The sequence below is a fragment of the Epithele typhae genome (assembly GCF_022376455.1).
Source record: "Epithele typhae strain CBS 203.58 chromosome Unknown BXZ73scaffold_4, whole genome shotgun sequence".
Taxonomy (NCBI): Eukaryota; Fungi; Basidiomycota; class Agaricomycetes; order Polyporales; family Epitheliaceae; genus Epithele; species Epithele typhae.
The window spans coordinates 961,036-980,563 of record NW_025954195.1 but is presented as its reverse complement, the minus strand read 5'-3'; the positions used below and the strand labels follow the sequence as shown (position 1 = coordinate 980,563).

Here is a 19,528-nt window from a genome sequence, read left to right as displayed (position 1 = left end):
CCCCCCATGCACGACGACTCCGACGAAGAAGAGTTCGTGTACCCCGGCTCCTCCGAGACGGACGCGTCCTCCTCCTCCTCCGCCGCCGCCGCCGCCTTCGCCGACGACGTCTCCCCTTCGCAGGCGGAGCCCACACCCCCACGCGCCGGGACGCCGACCCCGAGCCTCTCGTGCACGCCCTGCTCGAGCACGCCCAGTCCCCTGCGCCGTCCAAGGTGCACCCGTCCGCGGCGCAGCTCGAGGCCCTCCACGCCGCCGCGGCCTCGGGCGACCTCCGGCGCGTGCAGACCGAGTTCAGGAAGACCGTGCGGGCGGATGACGTGGAGCCGTTCGAGCTCGCGAACGATGCGTCCACGCGCACGGGGCTCACCGCGTTGCACGCGGCCGCGAGCAGGGGGTGGCTCGACATTGTCAAGTGGCGTACGTTTTTCCTCTCTTCTGTTCTTCGCATTCCTGGAACGCGTCTGAACGCGGATCCCGTGCAGTGGTGGAAGAGTGCGGCGCGATACCCGACATCGAGGACAAGGAGGGCGAGGTGCGTTTTGTTCTTTGCTTTTGCTTTTTGGTGTTGTGGAGAGCGAGAGATTGACGGGACGCATTGATAGACCGCTCTTCACAAGGCGGCGCTGAACGGCCACCTGCACATCATTTCGTACCTTCTGCCGCAGAAGGCGGACGTGCACGCGAAGGACGCGGACGGGTGGACTGCTTTGCATAATGCGTGTTCCAAGGTAAATTTAGTTGTGGGAGCGTATAATGTTTATCTTACTGCTCCTCAGGGATACCTGGATATCGTTCGCTGGCTCTGTGAAAGTGGAGGTGCGACCTCAGAGTCGGATGGAGCCCCCGGTGTGGATGTTCGAAGCAAAGGCGGATGGACACCCCTCAGTGAGTACATACGCTGCGTGAGCTCTCGTGTGGATTCTCAGCCCTTTTCCCAGTGAACGCTTCTTCTAAAGGGCATCTCCCAATCGTCCTGTATCTGCTGAACAAGCAACAGGCCGATCCACTCGTCAGGAATAACTGGGGCGAAACTGCGTATGATGTCGCGGCAGCGGTCTTTGAGGTTTGGATATGTGAAGTGAGTGCCACTTCAGAGTGGGCCGTTGCAGTCGCTAATGTATGGTGCAGTGCTTCAACGCATTGAATCAGAGAAATGGCGGGATTCCACGGTCCCTTACAACCCCATCGGCGTTCACACTTCGGTACCACTTGTCCTCTACGAGAACCAGCGGCTGGACGTGCGTCTCAAGACTCTAGCTGTTTCTGGAGGGCGGCCCAAGTTTTCAGCGTCGGGGCTAGGCCGACGAGGGCGACAGGCGCCTTTTGAACTTGTGCTTCCCGCACCGACCGAGACCTCGGGCAAGAAGATCGGTGCATGGCGCAGCGATGTGCAGCTTCCTCTACGCGAGGATGCATTTACCCTACCGAAGCCTGGGTCGTCTCGTGAGGGGTCGGAGAGAAGTCATTTCTGGCTGTGAGTAGTATTGATATCACTCCAACTCTTCGACCCTGATGATGAGCAGGTCCGACTGGACGCTGGATGTCACCCCACCTGGGGTTGATGCACAAGAAGGGTGGCAATATGCTCACACATTCTCAGATCCCGACGACCAGTGGGTCTCTGAGCCTCCACCACAGCTAGCACGCCTTCTAGGAGGTAGTGGTGCTATGACAGCGGGCATTGGTGGAAGCAGCCGGAGTCACAGCAGCAGCCATGGCAGTTCTAGCACCAGTTCTGCCCCTCCCCAATCCTGGGTTCGGCGCCGGAGATGGGTGCGCGTCATGCGGCGCAGGCTCGATATACCCCCTCTACCGTTCCTCATGCCGGACGGTGCGATGTACCATCTCATCGATGGTCAATTGATACCCGCTCTCGAGCACGACGACAGCGAATTTGGAGGCAGTGACGGGCAGGAGCTCAGCACGATGCCGAGCTCCGGATTCGCATCGCAAGACTATGTGGCCCGAGCGCGTTATTTGGTTGGCACACCTAGTCTCGATGACATGGAGGTACACTCTGCATTGGATGCCCGTCGAATGATCGCCAAGCTAGAACGGGCCACCACCGAACTACGACAAGGGCTCCTTGGTGAGTTCTCTCGACGCTGTAATACAGCGTTGTGCTGATGTCAATATCCATAGGTGACGACGACGACGAGCGGAAAATCCAGGCCGAGGTTCTGCTTAATGTATACAATCGACAGCTAGAACAGAGACGGTTGGCTGCGGGGGCGCAGGGTCTGCTGATTTCGGGCGAGGGTATGCAGAACCTCCTGTCTCTTCATAACCACTGGCTCACATCTCGCGCAGATGACGTCGATTTGGATGATGACGAGGACGAGGATGAGTTCCGCTACCCTGGCGCCTCTCCTGTTGAAACCAACCGACCGCCATCGATTCGCTCAACGACGACCCACTACACCGATTACTTCGGGCGTAGCGTGAGCAGCTCCTCGCGAGGCCCCACTGATCTGACCCCGCATCTTTCACAAGCACCGGAGTTCCGTGTACCCACACACGAGGCCCCCCAGAAGATATTGACCCCGAGGTGGTCAACGCCTACTCCCCACCAGGTTCACGCCACTTGGGAGAGGGACGAAGTTGTATCCGAGTGTCGCGAGTGCCGCAGACGCTTCACCTTCCTACTCCGAAGGGTGTGTGATATTTATTTACATCCTCGAGATACTGGTGCTGACGCCGTGATTACAGCATCATTGTCGGAAGTGCGGCCGTATATTCTGCGACCGCTGCTCGTCATACAGGGCTCTCCTGGACCCTTCAGACGTCGTCAGCGATCCCGCCTTCCCGGATTCGCCGCCCACCGCCAGTCAACAGCGCGTGTGCGTAGGCTGTCACGAAGAGGTCACCGCGTCGATCCCGCGCTCGTTATCCGCCTCGCGTACGAATTCAATGGAGCGCATATTCATCGACCAGCGACGGTTGAACATCCCTAGTCCCACCCGGGCGCAGTCTAGCTCCCAGCTGAGCGATCTGGCAGAGTGAGTCACTTTTCCATGTATTGTGATGTAGTCTAACATGGCCGTTGCAGGTGTCCTGTCTGCAACTCAGGTCTGTCAGACATGGGCCCACCTCACGTTCAGGAGGCCCATGTCAAGAACTGTCTCGAAGGTGGCACCGGTACAGCTCCTCAGACCGCCAAGTACCTCGTATACAAGCTTCCAGCGGAGAGTTCGCTCATCGGCCACGAATGTAAGGAAACTGTTTCCTCTCTCGCGGTGAAGTGTACTCACCTCGTATCCCTAGGTGTGATCTGCTTGGAGGAGTTCGTCACTGGCTCAACGGTCGCACGGCTCAGTTGCTTGTGCAGCTTCCACAATGGTGCGCATACACGGCTGGGCTCCTCGGTTGTTGCTGATACTGAAGTTTTCCAGCTTGCTTGTCATCCTGGCTGCAACGAGGCAAGAGCTGCCCTGTACACGCACGATGATGATCATGACTTCGCAGTCTATGCAATGTCACTACGTAGATGGGTTTCCTCTGGCGTCTGTAACGTGTCCCATTGCTGCATTATTGCGTTCCCGTCATGCTTTAACTATGCGATAATACCACACATTAATCGATACATCGTGGATATGATACACGGTCTGTCACAGACTATTCCTCCGGTGGAATAGCCCACGGAATTCGTGCTTCGTCGATACGAATTATGTTCGCCATGTCTTCATAATCTGGCTCGACAATATCCTGGCCCTTCACACCGTCGTCTTGATCGTCTTCGTCGAACCATGTCGGTTGTCCGTCCTCGTCATCATCGTCGTCATCGTCGTCGTCGTCGTCCTCCATATCTGAGTCCGTGGGTTTGTAGTTCCTGCACAACGAAGTGAGTGGAAAGACAGGATCTGCATCGCGATCACGTACAAGAAAGCCAACATCCTCGCGTTCTTCTCCGCATATGTCAACTGTTCGCCTGGTAGAATGTCCCCTCGCCTCCGCTTCTTGTCCATGACTTTCTGCTTGTGCTCCTGCTCTCGCTTGAACGTATTGCGCAATATCTGTGCGGCCTCGTCTGCAGACATGCCTCTTGCCGGTCCGGTCTGCACGGCCATCTTCGCGTTCTGTACCACAGCGAGTCACGCTCAGCTCCCTCCTTCCCCAAAACCCCGCGAGCAAAAGTGAAAGCACCCACCCATCGTGCCAGCACCTGTTCCTTCGCGCTGATGGGGCGGGGCTCTGATGGCGGCGAGGCGGAGGTCGGCGAGCGCGGGTCGACGCTCATGGCCTCGGGCGCATCTTCGATCGTGGTGTGCTCGAGCCGGGTGCGTATGCCCTCGACCCCGACTTCGGCTGAGCTCAAGCGCTCCCGGATAGCAGCCTGCTGGTCCTCGAGCTGGCGGATGAATGCGGAGCTCGATGCGGATCTGCGGGGGGCGGAGCGTGTGTAGGCGGAGGCGGAGGCGGAGGCGGAGAGGCGTCAGAGTCGCACTCGAGTATGGATATGGAGAGGGTCGCGGGCGGGAACGTACGTCTCGGCGAGGATGCGCGCGTTGTGGTCGAACCGCTCCTGGAGCTCGGCGGGGGAGAGGCCGCTGATGTTGGCATGCGCGAGAATGGTCTTGACTCCATCCGGCTTGGGCGGACGGCGGAGGAAGGAGGGCATCTCGCCATTCGTCGCTCGTCTTGTTCTGGTGGGCGAAGGGGGCATCGAAACGGTACGGGGGCTTCTGTGCGGCGTTCGAATTGGAAGGAGGCAGGGGGAAAGGCCTATGGTGTTGTAAGTATACGAGCGTGCGTAGGTGCGTTAACTCGACAGTGATCAAGATGCCGTACACAGTCACGCCAGGACAATTGAAGATGTGATGCGTGACTCTCACAGTGATGCGCAGCAACCTGTAGATAGTACGCCTCCCAAGCACCCATGTACTTGCATTACGAGCAACATCCATGGTACATATGGGCCGAACATTCCTGACACAAGATGCTGTCCTCCGTTCCTAGTGGTCCCTATCCTTTAATGGCAGACGATATCACCCCCTGGGTCTTGACCGACTGTTTTCCACTCGCACTTTATCAGCTACCGCCATCATGGAAATCACCGTCGTTTTGCTAGAAGTGTTATGTACGTCTCTCGGAATGTGCCCCGTGCAGCCAACGCGTCTGCAATCCTCGATGTATACAAAAGCAGCCTTAGGAACGAGAGGATATCACTGCGGAAGGTATGCATTTCTTCGACGTGCCCATGCCTCTCTCTGCTTCAGAACCTGTGAGTTAACGAAAACCATCAGCTTCGCATAGCCTACTCCGCCACGCGCAATGGCCTGCAGGCACTTCGGAACGATATTGCTGCCAATGGATTCGAGGCTCTCTGCGAGGGATTCGACCAGGAGCAACCCCTCCAGACATTCACAAAAGGGCTAAAAGACGGTGAGACTGTCTTCGTTGTAGACATCAATCCTCCAGGTGAGCAGCGTTGCGTCCGTCTGACATGTTGGCTGTCCTGGGGCTAACCTGAGGCACGCCTCGCTGAAGATTGGGTTCCCTACGACTCTATCGCCTGGGCGAAGCTCCTGCATGATAAGATACGGATTGATGGGTTTGACCCTTTGGAGTCTGGCAAAAGAGAGCATGTCCGCAAAGAGATCATCGACATATTGAAGGAGGGTCGTGGTCATGAGCTGCCCAACATGATAATCGTGCGCAACGAGTACAAACGTATGTGGGAGGAGATCGAGCGTCACAGCGACCAAAACTTCTTCATTGTCGGGCAACCTGGTACAGGCACAGATTGCAGGATCAGTCTTGGACACAGCACTGACTGTTGATCTTGTAGGCAAGCCTAGCATATTCCTCATCTATGCACTGCTGAAAGCCCTCAGCACGAACAAGCTCCTCTTGTACTCCATCGCCCCAGGCGAATTCATCCTTTTTCGACCAGATGGGATACAATACACCACCGATCTCAGCGACGTTCCGAGCCACGCCCTTGCACACTGGTCGATGCCCTGGCATGTACGGACCGACCCCGCAGGGCGTTCCGACGGTTCTCCACTGCTGTCTTTGCTTCCTTCCCCCAAACAGAGGCTATGGAAGAAGTCCAAAAAGGACGTGTTTTATTTGGTGAGTTTTGCCTATGCTCATTCGGCGCGTACTGATCATTCTATGTCAGAGTCTCCCCCAGCATCGAATAGTAGAAGGCGATGTGTCCGGGTCTGACATCGGCTCCCGCGCTCTGAAATATGTCGGAGGTAAAGATGATGTCGAGCTTCAGCCTCGAGGCCGAGATGCAATAGCAACAGCACGCAGGAGAAATTGGATCAACGACGCATAGTCACATACACTACGTAAGTATCACTTTTGGGCACTTGCGTAATTTGTTAGGCTAGAATGGGATGCATTGAGTGCTGCCTGATGGGTATCCACAGCTGGAATCTTTCACACTGGTGGTGATAGCCTGTCGACTCTGAAGACATGGGTGGTAGGGAACAAACAGTTGTCGCACACTTGGCAGCTTAAGCGATCATTCAACCTCGAGTCTTAGTGAGTATCCGTTTGTGTTCACTGCCAATCTTGTACTGATTGTCCTGGCCGCGCCTCACTGTGGTAGAAGTTCCTTCAGTAATGGATCTCAGCACACGTGGTGGACCTGGATCCGACGCGTGATGCGAGGGCTCAGGTGTCGGTGTCAGAGGCGAACGACGATGTCGAGATGCCAATATTCCTCCATGACTCCGTACCCATCACCGCCACCTCGCGGGCCCACAGCGTGTCTGCGACGAGCTTAATGCTCCCCGTACTCCGCCAAACCACGTCACCTCGCGGAATATTCCATTCGCTGTCTACCCCGTACGTCTGCCCTTCCCCCATCCCCGCAGCTCACATCTTCACACACTTTCTATGCTTTGGACATGTCTGTGAAACCGTCGCCGGCTGCTGTATGTCAACGACGGTCGGTTATCGTCTCGGTCACCTCGCCGACATGTCAACGTTCACAGCTTCCCTCGCCCGTTCGAGCACTCGGCGACGATTCTCCGGGAATGGGGGGGAGCCTGGGGGGCATGGACATTATTATCGCCCTCGCATCCACTGCCGCAGCACCCCTGCACCTCTGCACGGACTTTTATCCACCGTAAAGCAACTTTCCAACCTCCTGACCGGCGCCCACTCGCCTCATACCATCGGGAATCACTTGGCGCGGACCCTGGATCCAAGCCGCTCCCCCCGTCAGATCATCGGCCTTCGATGGAGCATGTGCAAGCTCACACCAACGATTAACTCGTGCAAGAGCCAATGCGACCGTCGATTTCTACGCTTCAAACTCCCATCCCCTGCCCATAGCGCCCTCTTTCCGTCTCAACGTTCTATATGGACGACTTCATCCCATACTGCGAAGGGTACTCCTTCGGTGGATCCCGCTTGTCCGCCTTCGTCGACTACTATCTTCTCGTCCGCGACGCTATCTCGGCCTTCTCCTTCTATCTTGTGTACGACTGCTGCCCACTTTACACCTGGAGCAGCCCCCCGAGCCGGGCCACATCCACATGAAGACCACGTCCTCTTCTTTCGTCGCCGATGCACGCTCCGGTCGCACAAGGTCCATTATCCTGCCATCGGTCGTCAAACTGCCGGTTCAATATGTTCATTGGTTAGAGACCGCGCATCACGTCTTCATCAAGTACCCACGACTGCCGCAGCACTCGGCGGCGTCCGGTTTTCACGACGCCGAGGTCTCGCGGGTGGTCGGAGAGAACGCCGGAGCAGTGGGTCTCCGGATCCTCTCGATCACGAGCAACCACGGCAACCACTGGTCAAGTATTTGGCACGCCCACGCGGTTCACTTGCAAGGTCGAATTTGGGGTATGCAGAACTACGTTGTCCACAGATCACGACGAAGCGTGCACTCCCCGCACCACCTGTTTCTCCCGTTTTTGTCCTATGAACTTCTTGCGTTCCTGATATGCTCTTACATAGTATATAGTCTGTAATAGACCCGTCACGGCTGCTTACAACCTGTCCCTATCTGCATCTTTGGAGAGTCCCCCACCGCAGTGGGCGGGTACACGCTTGCCTGTTCCATCCACGACACGCACAACACGATAGACAATACATCTGAACTTCTGCTACAGAGTATACAAGTACACATCCTTGACCATTAATCCCTACATGAACATGTCGCCCTGCGTACGAGTCGTTAGCGCACTTCGCGTGACATGAACAAAACAAGTTCTTACGTAGCCGGGTGGTGGGTGTTCGTCATTATCAGGATCGCCTCCAAAAGGGCCTCTGCCTCTACCTCCAGGACCTCTGGGGAATCCGCCCGGTGGTCCAAAGCCAGGTCCCACGGGATCGAAGCGAGCACCTGGCGGTGCGCCCATAGGCGGCAGGAATCCATCACCGCCCCAGGGGCCCATCCCGCCCGGTCCTCGTCCGGCCATACCAGGCCCAAAGATGGGGTGATTCGGGCCGACAAACATACCGTCGCCAGAGCTGTCGGGGAACAAGGGCGAGGGGGCGAAGGGGTTGGCGGGGAATGGATCCCTGTCACGACGTCCAATCTCAAGCGGGTTCCGGGGAGGCGCAAACGGCATGTCCCCACGCGGGGGGTAGGGGGGTTGCTCGGGATGAGGGCGAGCGGGTGGTGGATTCGCGTTTGGAGCTCGTGGTTGGCTGGTTCCGACGTTCGTGTCCGTCTGCTCAGAGTACCCATCCTTACGCAACCCAGGCATCAACTTCTGCACCGTGGTGAGCTTCAGCTGGGCGACGAAGTCTTCGACGCGATTGGAGGAAATGAATCCATGTACAAGAGGTGTCGAACTCGAGGTGTCGAGGTCATGAGGGAAAAACGACGGCGAGGTGAAATCGTTGGTAGAAATATCAAGCGTAGCGGCTTTATCACTCTGGTTGTCAGATGATCAGCTGCAGGTGGTGACGGACGGGCGGATTTGTGCAGCTTACCTCGATCGCGATCGAGTTAACAAGGGTGCGACTGCCCAACTTCGCCACTTTGACCAGGAACTCCAAACTGCTCTGCTCATGTCTGTACCTGAAGGTGTAGTTGCCAGGACCATGCTGGTTCCATTCGTCCGGGAGGACGTTGCCCTCAAACGTGTGTACAAGTCCGCTCTCGTCGATTCCAACGAGCCGGAATGCGAGGATGGTGAAGACGGTGTGTACGAGCGCAGCTATCGCGTCGTGAGGTGATTGTAGCGATTTCTTGGCCGAAGGAAGGACATTGGGAAGAGCATGGATGAGAGCAGAGGCGTCGAGTATGCTTGCGACCATGGTGGCAGAGGCAAAGAGGCTCTGAACGCGCGTCGCGCCCTTGACTGGCCCCGGCAGCCGTTACGCAATGCGGTTCCGGTGAAGCCAATCAATGGAATGCTCTGAATGGGTTACGTCAGCGCTTTCCACGCCTCGGACTGCACCCCGTATCGCTGACACTCGTCTGCCTGCAAACCACTCCTCTCATCCCCTTACCCCAAGTCGCTCTTTCATAGCGACCACACTCCTCCATCCATCTATCATGGCTAGAAGGGACAGGTCTTACTCGCCAGATTCGCCGAATAAGAGGGTAAGGCCGTCTCACCGCTCTTCACCGCGGTCTCCGTCGCCGACCAGGCGCAACGCCCAAAGGCCCACTAGATCGCGGTACGACGACGACCGGGACAGAGACGGACACCGGGACAGAGCAAGGGACCGTGACAGGGACCGCGACCGTGAACGAGAACGAGAACGGGACCGCGACAGGGATAGAGACCGATACCGCGACGACAGGTATCGTGATGATCGCCGCCGCGACCACCGCGACGACAGGAAGGACGACCGCGACCGCCGACGTTCTCGTTCTCCCCGCGATCGTCGTGAGCGAGAACGCCCCGCCTCTCCCCCGTCTCGGCCCCCTCCAGCTGTCACTCCCGCGACCACCGAAAGTAAGCCCACGACACCCCCTGTTGAGGATGAGAAGTTGAAGGCAAAGCGCGCGAAGCTCGAGGCGTGGAAGAAGGAGCGCGATGCCAAAAAGGCGTTGGATGAGGCGAAGGCGAAGGCTATGGCGTTAGCCGGGAAATCTGCCGCGGGTGAGTTCCGTGTATGCGATCCAGGTACGACGTGATTTCACACCACTTGGTCCTATCCGCAGCCCCAGCGTCGGCCAATGGAGCCGCAGGCTCGCAGCTCAACCGCTCCGCTCTGGGCACTCTTGGGCTCAAGGGACTGCCACTGAAGCCGGAGCTGCGGAAGACGTCAAAGTCCGCGCTTCTCGATGACTCTGTTGAGACAAAGAGGAAACTTCAGACTCTTGACCTCCCCGAGGTTGACATGACGATGAACGATGGGCAGGGCAACATTGGCGACCTCGAAGCCGACGATGACGATGACGCTGGTGTGGGCACTCAGGCCAAAGCCGAGGCGATGGATGAGGATGACGACGACGTGGATCCCCTGGACGCTTTCATGAGCGGGGTTAAGGAAGAGGTGAAGAAGGTGAACATGGAGGATATGAAGAAGATGAAAACCACAGCAGCACTCGGAGTCAGGCTGGATGAGCGGGAGGGCGAGGAGGGTGAGGAGGAGGGGCCTGAACCCGATGAGCTCGACTCCACGAACCTCAACCCTGAAGACATCCTTGCGCTGGCGGCGAAGAAGGCCAGGAAGAAGGACCTTGCGGCAATCGACCATTCACGCATCCCGTACGAGCCTTTCCGCAAGGAGTTCTATGTCGCCCCGCCGGATGTTGCAGAGATGACTGACGAGGACGCGGAGTTGCTGCGGCTGGAGCTCGACGGCATTAAAATCCGAGGCGTCGACTGTCCTCGCCCTGTCACGAAATGGAGCCACTTCGGACTTCCTGCAAGCTGGTAAACATATCGTTCACCCTGCGCTGTTTGTGTGTCACTGACTCATCTACAGCCTGGAAGTGATCAAGAAGCTGAACTATGCGGCACCCACGCCCATTCAAGCACAAGCCGTTCCCGCAATCATGTCAGGCCGCGATGTCATCGGCGTCGCGAAAACCGGTTCGGGAAAGACCATCGCTTTCCTCCTCCCAATGTTCCGGCATATCAAAGACCAAAGACCTTTGGAGCAAATGGAAGGGCCCGTTGCGGTAGTCATGACTCCGACCCGCGAACTAGCGGTGCAAATTCACCGCGAATGTAAGCCATTTCTCCGGGTCTTGGGCCTCCGCGTGAGTGTCTTCAGATATGTTTTGCAGAATACGCTTTGATACTCCTTCCTCAGGCCGTTTGTGCATACGGCGGGTCTCCTATCAAAGACCAGATCGCGGAAATGAAGAAGGGCGCCGAAATCATTGTCTGCACTCCGGGTCGGATGATCGATCTACTCACCGCGAACTCTGGACGGGTCACGAACTTGAAGCGAGTGACATACATGGTCCTCGACGAGGCTGATCGGATGTTCGACATGGGTTTCGAACCGCAAGTCATGAAGATTGTGAACAACATCCGTCCGGACCGCCAAACGGTGCTCTTCTCAGCCACGTTCCCGAGGCAGATGGACTCGCTTGCGCGCAAGATCCTGAAGAAGCCTCTCGAGATCACCGTCGGCGGGCGCTCCGTGGTGGCTGCCGAGATCGACCAGATCGTGGAAGTGCGGGAAGAAGACAGCAAGTTCAACCGCCTGCTGGAGATCCTTGGGCAGACGTACAACGAGGACCCGGAGTGCCGGACGCTTATATTCGTCGACCGCCAAGAAGCCGCCGACAACCTGCTTCGGGAGCTCATGCGCAAAGGGTACCTTTGCATGTCACTGCACGGTGGCAAAGACCAGGTCGACCGCGACTCGACGATCGCGGACTTCAAATCCGGTGTCGTGCCGATCGTCATCGCCACCTCCGTCGCTGCACGTGGTTTGGACGTGAAGCAGCTGAAGCTTGTGATCAACTTCGACGCCCCGAACCACATGGAGGACTACGTGCATCGTGCTGGGCGCACGGGACGGGCGGGAAACAAGGGGACGTGCGTCACGTTCATCACGCCCGAGCAAGACAGGTATTCGGTCGACATCTACCGTGCCCTCAAAGCGAGCAATGCCACGGTTCCGAAGGAGCTCGAAGACCTCGCCAACGGTACGTTCCTCCTCGCTCTTATACCCTCGACAGCGTACTTGAACCGTCGACTGCAGGCTTTTTGGAGAAAGTCAAGTCTGGGAAGGCGAAGGTGGCAGGGTCCGGGTTCGGAGGCAAGGGTCTCGACCGTCTCGATCAAGAACGCGACGCGAAAGAGAAGGCGGAGCGCAAGGCGTACGGCGAGCCGGAAGAAGAGAAGGCTGCGGCGGAGGCTGCGGCAACGACAGAGACCAAGACGGGGCCGGACGAGATGACGTTCGGCAACATCCAGGTCGAGGTCAAACGCGGGCCGGCGCCGGACTCGTCGAAGGGCATGCTCGGGGTGGCGGGGGCTGCGGCTGCGGCGCGGCGGCTGGCGCAGGCGAAGGAGGAGGAGAAGCTGCAGAACTCGCTCAAGGCGGCGCAGGAGGCGGCGGAGCGGGCGGGGAAGGACACGGCGGCGAGCAAGCAGGCGCTGAGCGTGGTGGCGAAGCTGAACGCACAGCTGCGCGCGCACAAGCTCGTCGCGCAGTCGCAGATCCAGCACGAGGAGCTCACGTCGAAGCGGCCGGCGATTGACGCGACGGAGTTCCACGCGATCATCCCGATCAACGACTACCCGCAGAAGGCGCGCTGGCGGGTGACGAACAAGGAGACGATGGTGCAGGTGCGTGGTCGGCGGGGTCGCTTCCTTTGCCCACTGTGGGTGGGTGTGGCTTGCTGACGCTGGTTTGCTTCTAGCTGATTGATATGACGGGGGCATCGGTGACGAACAAGGGTGAGTGTCTCGTCGCTCCTTGATGAGAGCGGAGCAATGCAGCTGACGGCGTGGTGGGCAGGTATCTACTACGAGGCGGGCAAGGAGCCTCCCGCGGAAGGTCCGCCGAAGCTGCACCTTCTCATCGAATCCAACGAAGAGTGGCGGGTGAGTTCCTGCGCTTTGATTTTGAGCGATTGCGAAGCGCGAGACTAACGCTGATGCGGGCGGGATTTAGGTGGAACAAGCGGTCCGGGAGATCAAGCGGCTGCTGGTCGAGGCGTCCGCGGCGGCGTTGCAAGCCGAGATGCGGAATCCGACTGCCACTGCGGGCAGATACAGCGTGGTGTGAGGGGCCACGCGGGAGAATGTGGGCTGTTTTATGTAACGTGTGGTAGCAATCGACGGGGGTGATGTGCCGTGGATGATTAGACTGGGGCCATTACGCTCGACCGAGGGGGACGGATAGACAAAAATGGACGAGGGATGGACCGTCGTCGGTGGCCACGCCTGCAGAGACGAGGCTGGAGCCTGGCATCGGCCTTGGGGAGGAGAGCGGCCGTGGGATGGCGTCGAGGTGAGCAGACCGCGTTTGGGGAGGGCCCACTCGTCGGCAAGCGGCGGACAGGCGAGGATGCGTTCTTCTGCCCTTCGTTCTGCGTCCCACGCCCGCGACAAATCTCGAATGACTGTCCGTGCTCGCAGGCTATATACTCCCGCCGGCTCGCGTCCCCAAGTCGTGCCCCTCCGTCTCCTCCCCCGCCCGGTCAACGTCTCAGCTCGCGCTCGGCCGGCTGTTGCATTCCCCAACGTAGACCGCCGCGACCATGGCCACGGAGACCGTCGAACCCTCGCGCACATCCACCGTCTCGTCCGACACCCACGTCCCCGCGATGGACGCGGCCGAGCGCGCACTGGCGTACGACGAAAAAAGGCCGGCCGTGGTGGCCACAGGCGGCGAGGGCGAGTCTGCGATCCCAGAAGACAAGAAGGTTCGTCCGTGCACAGTTTCTGGGGCCTGCAGGCGCCGCGCGCACCGGCTGGAGAAGGGCGAACGGCTGAGGACTGGTCTGGCACGCAGGAGGAGCCGCTGGAGAACGCGGAGGAGGACTGGACGCACGACCCGATCAACCCGCGCAACTGGCGCGCGCGCAAGAAGTGGCTCATGATCGCCATCGTACGTGCCCGTCCTCGGCCTCCGCGCGGACCGCACTGACGCGGGCGCGGGCGCAGGTCTCGCTCTACTAGTCCGACCCCAGTGATGAGAAATGCCCCCAGTGTTGAGAAATCTGGTCTGGCGGTCCCGTCCCTCGTCCGATAATGTTGAAAATTCACACGCTGGTAGGAACATGTTCTCACTTTCGTTTTCAAAAAGAACGACGTCGTTCCGTGCAGAAACAAGCACGATCTTTCGCAAACATCTCTCAAATGAGAAAAGTCGAAGATTTGATACCCGTCGGCTACGATCCCATGACCAGCGCTTAGGTTGAAGCTGCGTGAGGGGTATTGGATGAAGCGTGGCTGCCCCAATTCGAATTCTCCGGCATGATATCTGTGGGAGGGAGGCGAAAACGCACTTTGGGTCAGTTCAAGCGTGACTTCGGCCACAGAACGTGAGTGAATTTCAGTCTCCGACGTTGTCGTTGGGGAGGATGCTGTCATCCCTGGACGTATCTGACAGCCTAGCCGAGCGGAGTTGATGTCGGCTGCGTGACCCGCACTGTGACTAAGCCTCGGCGAAATTTCTCAACTCTAGGGTCCGCGGCCGGTTCGTCCACTGGGGGCGCAATACGTACCAGTTTCCTTTGAAACTTTGCACACTGATTTCTTATGACACTACCAATATGTGTACGAAATCCGAAGACTATCGCAACAGAGATGGTTGAGATTCTCATGGTTTGATCTTGCGGGCGCTCCCATTTCTCAACTCTGGGGTCATGCTAGTACACCTTCGTCGCCCCGCTCGGGTCGTCGATGATGGCCCCCGCCCTCCCGGACATCGCGGCGCACTACCGGATCACGAGCGAGACCGAGGTCGCCGCGACGCTCAGCGTCTTCCTCGTCACCTTCGCCATCGGCCCGCTCTTCCTCGCCCCCATGTCTGAGATCTACGGCCGCACGTGGGTGAGTGTCGCTCGCGCTCAGGCCGCGCGCGCGCAACGTACTCACCGTGACCGGCAGGTGCTCCACATCGGGAACGTGCTCTTCCTCGCCTTCAACTTTGGCTGCGCCTACGCGCCCACCGCCGCGTCCCTCATCGGCTTCCGTATCCTCGGTCCGTCTCTCTCCTCGCTCGTCGAGAGCGCCCGCCGCTGACACGCACCCCAGCGGGCTTCGCCGGCAGCGCGTCCATCGCCTGCGGCGGCGGCACCGTCAGCGACCTCTTCTCCGAGCGGGACCGCGCCTCCGCGATGGCCCTCTACTCCGTCGGGCCCCTCATCGGCCCCGTCGTCGGCCCCGTCGCCGGCGGGTTCATCGCCGAGACCGTCGGCTTCCGGTACATCTTCGTCTGCGTCGCCACCCTCTGCGGCCTCGCCGCCCTCATCGGCATCCCCCTCCTCCGCGAGACCTACCACCCCGTCATCCGCCTCCGCCGCGCCCGCACGTCCGCCGACCCCGAGCTGGCTGCGAGCACCCACCCCCATCTGCTCGAGGAGCACAGCAGCAAGCTCCGCCGCATATACCTCGACATGACCAGGCCGTTCATCCTGCTCACCAGGAGCCTGATCTGCTTCCTGCTCAGCGCATACATGGCGCTGCTCTACGGTACGCCCCCGTGAGCCTGTCCAGAGAGCGATAGTTGACGTTCGAGTCTGCGCAGGGATCTACTACCTCATGTTCTCCATCTTCCCCGGTTAGCCTGCTCGCTGCTCATCACTCGTGGCCCGCTGACGTCTCGATGTCTAGGCATCTTTACGGGCATCTACGGCTTCAGCATCGGTATCGGCGGTCTCGCATACATCGGCCTCGGCGTTGGTTTCCTCTCCGCGACATTCTTCGGCGCATGGTTCGCAGACCGCATATACGCGTCGGTCAGTCTTCCTGCGACGAACTTGCCAACAGGTTGCTGATCGCCGCTCCAGCTTTCGGCCAAGAACGGCGGGAAGGGCAAGCCGGAGTTCCGTATCCCTCCTCTCGTGTTCGGCTCTGTGTTCGTGCCCATTGGCATCTTGCAAGTCGCTCCCCTCTTCGTACACTTTCGTTACTAACGCGCTTGTTGTCCACCAGATGGTACGGGTGGTCCGCCCAAACCCACCAGCACTTCATGATGCCCATCGTCGGGACCGGCATCTTCGGCTTCGGCCTCATGGCAGCATAGTGCGTCTCTCTCTCTCTTCCCCGCGCCACACATGTGCCTCATGCGCCGACCGCCTCTCCGCCATCGCCCCCAGCCTCCCGATCCAGCTCTACCTCGTCGACACCTTCACCTACGCCGCCTCCGCGCTCGCCGCCGCCGCCGTCTTCCGCTCCATGCTCGGCTTCGCCTTCCCGCTCTTCGGCACGCAGATGTTCGACGCGCTCGGCCTCGGCGGCGGCAACTCGCTCCTCGCCGGGATCGCGGTCGTGCTCGGCGTCCCCTTCCCGATCCTCCTCTGGTTCTACGGCGAGCGCATGCGCGCGAGCAGCTCCCTCGCGCGGTGACCCGCAGGGCTCCAGCCGCCCGCTCGCGCCTGCCAAATGCGAAACCCCCCTCCCCCACCCACCCATCTCCAACGCGGAGCCGACTGCGCTCACGAAAGGCCGAGCCCCGCGGGACCGCGTTGGTCCCGCGCCGCGCACGAAGGCCGCTGTCACGACACGGCTAACTACTTAGCCACGGTTTTTAAACGACGCCTCCCACTCACACCCGTGTGGATGTAGACAGACCGGGCCGCCCTGGTTTTCTCTTCCGGATCCTGCGGTCTGCGGACATCCCCGCCATACCCACGCTTGTACGAGACATACCAGGACATACCCCGTTGAAGCTGTGTGTTGGAGGTACAGGGACGCCCGCGGGATACCTTACATGCTGTAGTCGCGTACCATATGCTCCAGCCCCACTTGTTTCGTAAAGCATTGCTATCTTCGTCATCATTAGATGTCCAGACGTCACTCGCGGCTGATAGGATCGTGGACGGTGTATGCATGCGTACACAAGCTAGAAACAGACATGAAAGCCACAGCGAGACAGATGTACATTTTACACGGCGCGGGCCACGCGGGGTCGGCCGCTCAGCGCAGGCCGTACCCGCGCGACTTGGCGAGCCCGTACCCGTCGTCGGTCGACGCGCGGACGCGCTGCTCGACGTCCGCGATCTTCGTGTCCAGCTCGCGCACCGCACCGTTGATCCACTGCAGGCTCTCGAGGTGGCTGCTCAGGATCTGCGCGATCTGGCCCATCGCGTCCTCGGCCGCGTCGGGCCCCGCCGCGCTCGCGCCCCCGCCCGGCGCGAGCGAGAGCACGTTCACCGCGTCGATCATCTGCAGGAGCGAGCCGGAGAGGTCGTCGAGGTGGCCGTGGAGCTCCGTCGCGAGCATGTAGCTGTGAGCGGTCGGTCGGTGAGGAGAATGAGGACAGAGGGAGACGGGAAGAGGGCTCACTTCTTGTCGCGCTCGGTGTCCGCGGGGCCGGTGTCGAGCGCACGGAGGCTGCTGCCCTGGCCGCCGAGGATCTCGTCCACCGACTTTTCGTACGAGTCGAGGGTCGCAGAGAGCTCGCGCTGCTGGCCCTCGATGTGGTCGAGCGCGCCGTCGATGTCCGTTTGCTCCCGCTCGGCGCCGAGGACGGTGGCATAGAGTCGGGCGAGCTGTGTGATTGTGAGCGGTTGCGACCGTCGTTGAGAGCGGGAAACGGTGCTCACGTTGTTGCTGTTCTCGATGAGCGCACGGTCCCAGACGGCGACCTCGCTCGCGAACTTGTTGAACTCGCGGATGTGAGTGTCGAGCTCCGTGGACCACCGGTTGACGATCTCCTCGATCGTCTTCCCGCGCAGCATGGACGGGGGTGCTACCGCGATAGCGGCTCCCAATGTCGATGCGCCAGCCGCGGCGGTCGTTGCGCCCAAAGCGGGTGTCGTAGTCGTCGCAGCGGCGGCCGGCTTCTTTTCGTCCGCCTTCGGGGCGCCAAACAGACTGCTTCCTATGGTAGTGGACGCTGCGTACACTCAGATGAGGATTCTTCAGCAATCTAGCATAACACTGACCTGCAGGTGCATTAGAGGTCGTAGCGGGCGTGGTTGTGGCAGGGGGCTTTCCGAACAAAGTGCCTCCAAATAAACTGCTGGAGCCAGCAGCGGTTGTGCTAGTCCCAGTTGTGGCGGGTGTTCCAGTAGCAGCAGCAGCGGTGGCTGCTGGGGCAGCGGTGGTACCTTGGGGGTCTGCAGGCTTGGGTGGAAGGCCGAACAGTCCGCCACCCGCTGCAGGAGTCGTTGACGCGGCCGTGGCAGTAGAGGTGGCTCCACCGAACACTACAGCGACTGTGAACACGCTACCTTCTAACGATATGACGGTATGACTCACAATTGCTTCCTGATGCCGCAGGGGTTGTAGTTGCAGCAGCAGGGGTGCTGGTCGTCGCCGCAGGTTTGCCAAATAACCCTCCACCACCAAACAGACCTCCACTAGGAGCGGCTGTTCCCGTTGTTGTGCTTGCTGTAGTGCTAGCAGGGTTTCCAAACAGCGAGCCGGGGGCAGGGGCAGGGGCAGTTGTATTGTTGGACGTTGCTGCCGCACCACCGAAGAACGAATTGGCGGCAGGAGTAGCAGTTGTCGTGTTCGTGCCACCAAAAAGGGGATTGCTGCCTGAGGCGGTCGTCCCGGTAGCAGCAGGAGTGGGAGGCTTCGCCGCGGCGCCGAAGATCGAGTTGCTACCCCCAGCTGTAGATCCACCACCGAAGATCCCTCCGCCGGCCGTTGCTGGAGTGGACGTACCGGCAGCTGGGGTGGTAGTACCGAACGCACTCCCTGCTGGTTTGCCAAACGCGCTACCCCCTGTGCCCCCGAAGAATCCTCCCCCTGCAGTAGGGGCGGGTGTCGTCGATGCCGCAGCGTTCCCGCCCCCAAACAGACCACCTGTAGGAGCAGGCGTCGCCGAGCTCCCGAATATGCCACCGGAAGCTGGCGCAGCGTTATTCCCAAAAATCCCGCCCGAGGGAGCTGCTGGGGTCGTCGAGGCGTTGTTGTTTCCGAACAGCCCGCCAGAAGCTGGGGTCGGCGTGCTCGTCGTGTTCCCAAATATCCCACCTGTCGCAGGTGTGGACGTCGACCCGAATATGCTGCCACCAGTGTTGGTTGCGCCTCCGCCGAATGCGTTTGTACCAGTTGGGGCCGCTGGGGTTGAACCAAACGCGCTGCCCGATGCCGGAGCTGAACCAAACACACTACTCGGTGCGCCTGGCGTTGTAGCGCTATTCCCCCCAAACAACCCTCCCCCACCTGTGCATGCAACGAAACATTAAGCACAAATACCGCCGTAGAGTGCGAATCTACATACCGCCAAATGCTGAGCCTCCACTGAAGGCTCCAGTCGCACCAGGTTGTCCACTAGCGGGTTGGCCAAATATTCCGCCGCCTGGCGTCGTGGTCCCCGTTGCCGACGCGTTGCCGTTGTTCTGCCCAAAAAAACTCATATCGCCGAGCGGGAGCGGGAAAGAGCGAGAGGAGGGAAAGAGGGAGGGAGGAAGAAACGTTGAGCTTGAGCCACCTTGTGAAGTTGTGCCACAGCCGCGAACACGACGCGCGATCTATCACGTGGCCAGGTGAGCTCCGAG

General features: G+C 59.6%; 7 protein-coding genes across 7 annotated transcripts; 4 read left to right on the top strand and 3 right to left on the bottom strand.

Moving 5' to 3' along the window:
• Positions 1-6: 6 nt before the first annotated feature.
• On the top strand, positions 7-3,451 carry BXZ73DRAFT_87675 (uncharacterized protein; the record flags this gene model as incomplete). The annotated part of the gene is made up of 10 exons (XM_048024671.1): positions 7-223; positions 942-1,076; positions 1,132-1,477; positions 1,527-2,092; positions 2,146-2,262; positions 2,314-2,657; positions 2,713-3,002; positions 3,053-3,213; positions 3,268-3,342; positions 3,396-3,451. The coding sequence occupies 10 exons, from the start codon at positions 7-9 to the stop codon at positions 3,449-3,451; spliced, it is 2,307 nt and encodes a 768-aa protein (XP_047882150.1).
• A 167-nt stretch (positions 3,452-3,618) lies between these two features.
• BXZ73DRAFT_74305 (uncharacterized protein) lies at positions 3,619-4,666 on the bottom strand (the record flags this gene model as incomplete). The annotated part of the gene is made up of 4 exons (XM_048022006.1): positions 3,619-3,832; positions 3,883-4,079; positions 4,151-4,382; positions 4,488-4,666. The coding sequence occupies 4 exons, from the start codon at positions 4,664-4,666 to the stop codon at positions 3,619-3,621; spliced, it is 822 nt and encodes a 273-aa protein (XP_047882149.1).
• A 513-nt stretch (positions 4,667-5,179) lies between these two features.
• Positions 5,180-6,289, top strand: BXZ73DRAFT_74304 (uncharacterized protein; the record flags this gene model as incomplete). Its single annotated transcript, XM_048022005.1, has 5 exons — positions 5,180-5,224; positions 5,247-5,421; positions 5,491-5,733; positions 5,792-6,078; positions 6,128-6,289. 5 exons carry the CDS (start codon positions 5,180-5,182, stop codon positions 6,287-6,289), a joined length of 912 nt encoding a protein of 303 aa, XP_047882148.1.
• A 1,828-nt stretch (positions 6,290-8,117) lies between these two features.
• BXZ73DRAFT_97366 (PI31 proteasome regulator N-terminal-domain-containing protein) lies at positions 8,118-9,240 on the bottom strand (the record flags this gene model as incomplete). The annotated part of the gene is made up of 3 exons (XM_048027342.1): positions 8,118-8,135; positions 8,190-8,855; positions 8,914-9,240. The coding sequence occupies 3 exons, from the start codon at positions 9,238-9,240 to the stop codon at positions 8,118-8,120; spliced, it is 1,011 nt and encodes a 336-aa protein (XP_047882147.1).
• Positions 9,241-10,275: 1,035 nt separating this feature from the next.
• BXZ73DRAFT_40395 (P-loop containing nucleoside triphosphate hydrolase protein) lies at positions 10,276-13,131 on the top strand (the record flags this gene model as incomplete). Its single annotated transcript, XM_048018569.1, has 7 exons — positions 10,276-10,814; positions 10,867-11,143; positions 11,197-12,043; positions 12,100-12,689; positions 12,764-12,800; positions 12,862-12,947; positions 13,018-13,131. The coding sequence occupies 7 exons, from the start codon at positions 10,276-10,278 to the stop codon at positions 13,129-13,131; spliced, it is 2,490 nt and encodes an 829-aa protein (XP_047882146.1).
• Positions 13,132-13,606: 475 nt separating this feature from the next.
• Positions 13,607-16,421, top strand: BXZ73DRAFT_97364 (multidrug resistance protein 4; the record flags this gene model as incomplete). Its single annotated transcript, XM_048027341.1, has 10 exons — positions 13,607-13,771; positions 13,861-13,956; positions 14,724-14,903; positions 14,961-15,054; positions 15,108-15,545; positions 15,601-15,633; positions 15,687-15,811; positions 15,863-15,930; positions 16,008-16,097; positions 16,172-16,421. The coding sequence occupies 10 exons, from the start codon at positions 13,607-13,609 to the stop codon at positions 16,419-16,421; spliced, it is 1,539 nt and encodes a 512-aa protein (XP_047882145.1).
• A 570-nt stretch (positions 16,422-16,991) lies between these two features.
• On the bottom strand, positions 16,992-19,387 carry BXZ73DRAFT_87670 (Nsp1-like C-terminal region-domain-containing protein; the record flags this gene model as incomplete). The annotated part of the gene is made up of 9 exons (XM_048024670.1): positions 16,992-17,301; positions 17,361-17,566; positions 17,621-17,913; positions 17,963-18,226; positions 18,375-18,659; positions 18,690-18,722; positions 18,747-19,001; positions 19,140-19,193; positions 19,252-19,387. The coding sequence occupies 9 exons, from the start codon at positions 19,385-19,387 to the stop codon at positions 16,992-16,994; spliced, it is 1,836 nt and encodes a 611-aa protein (XP_047882144.1).
• Between the last annotated feature and the right edge of the window lie 141 nt (positions 19,388-19,528).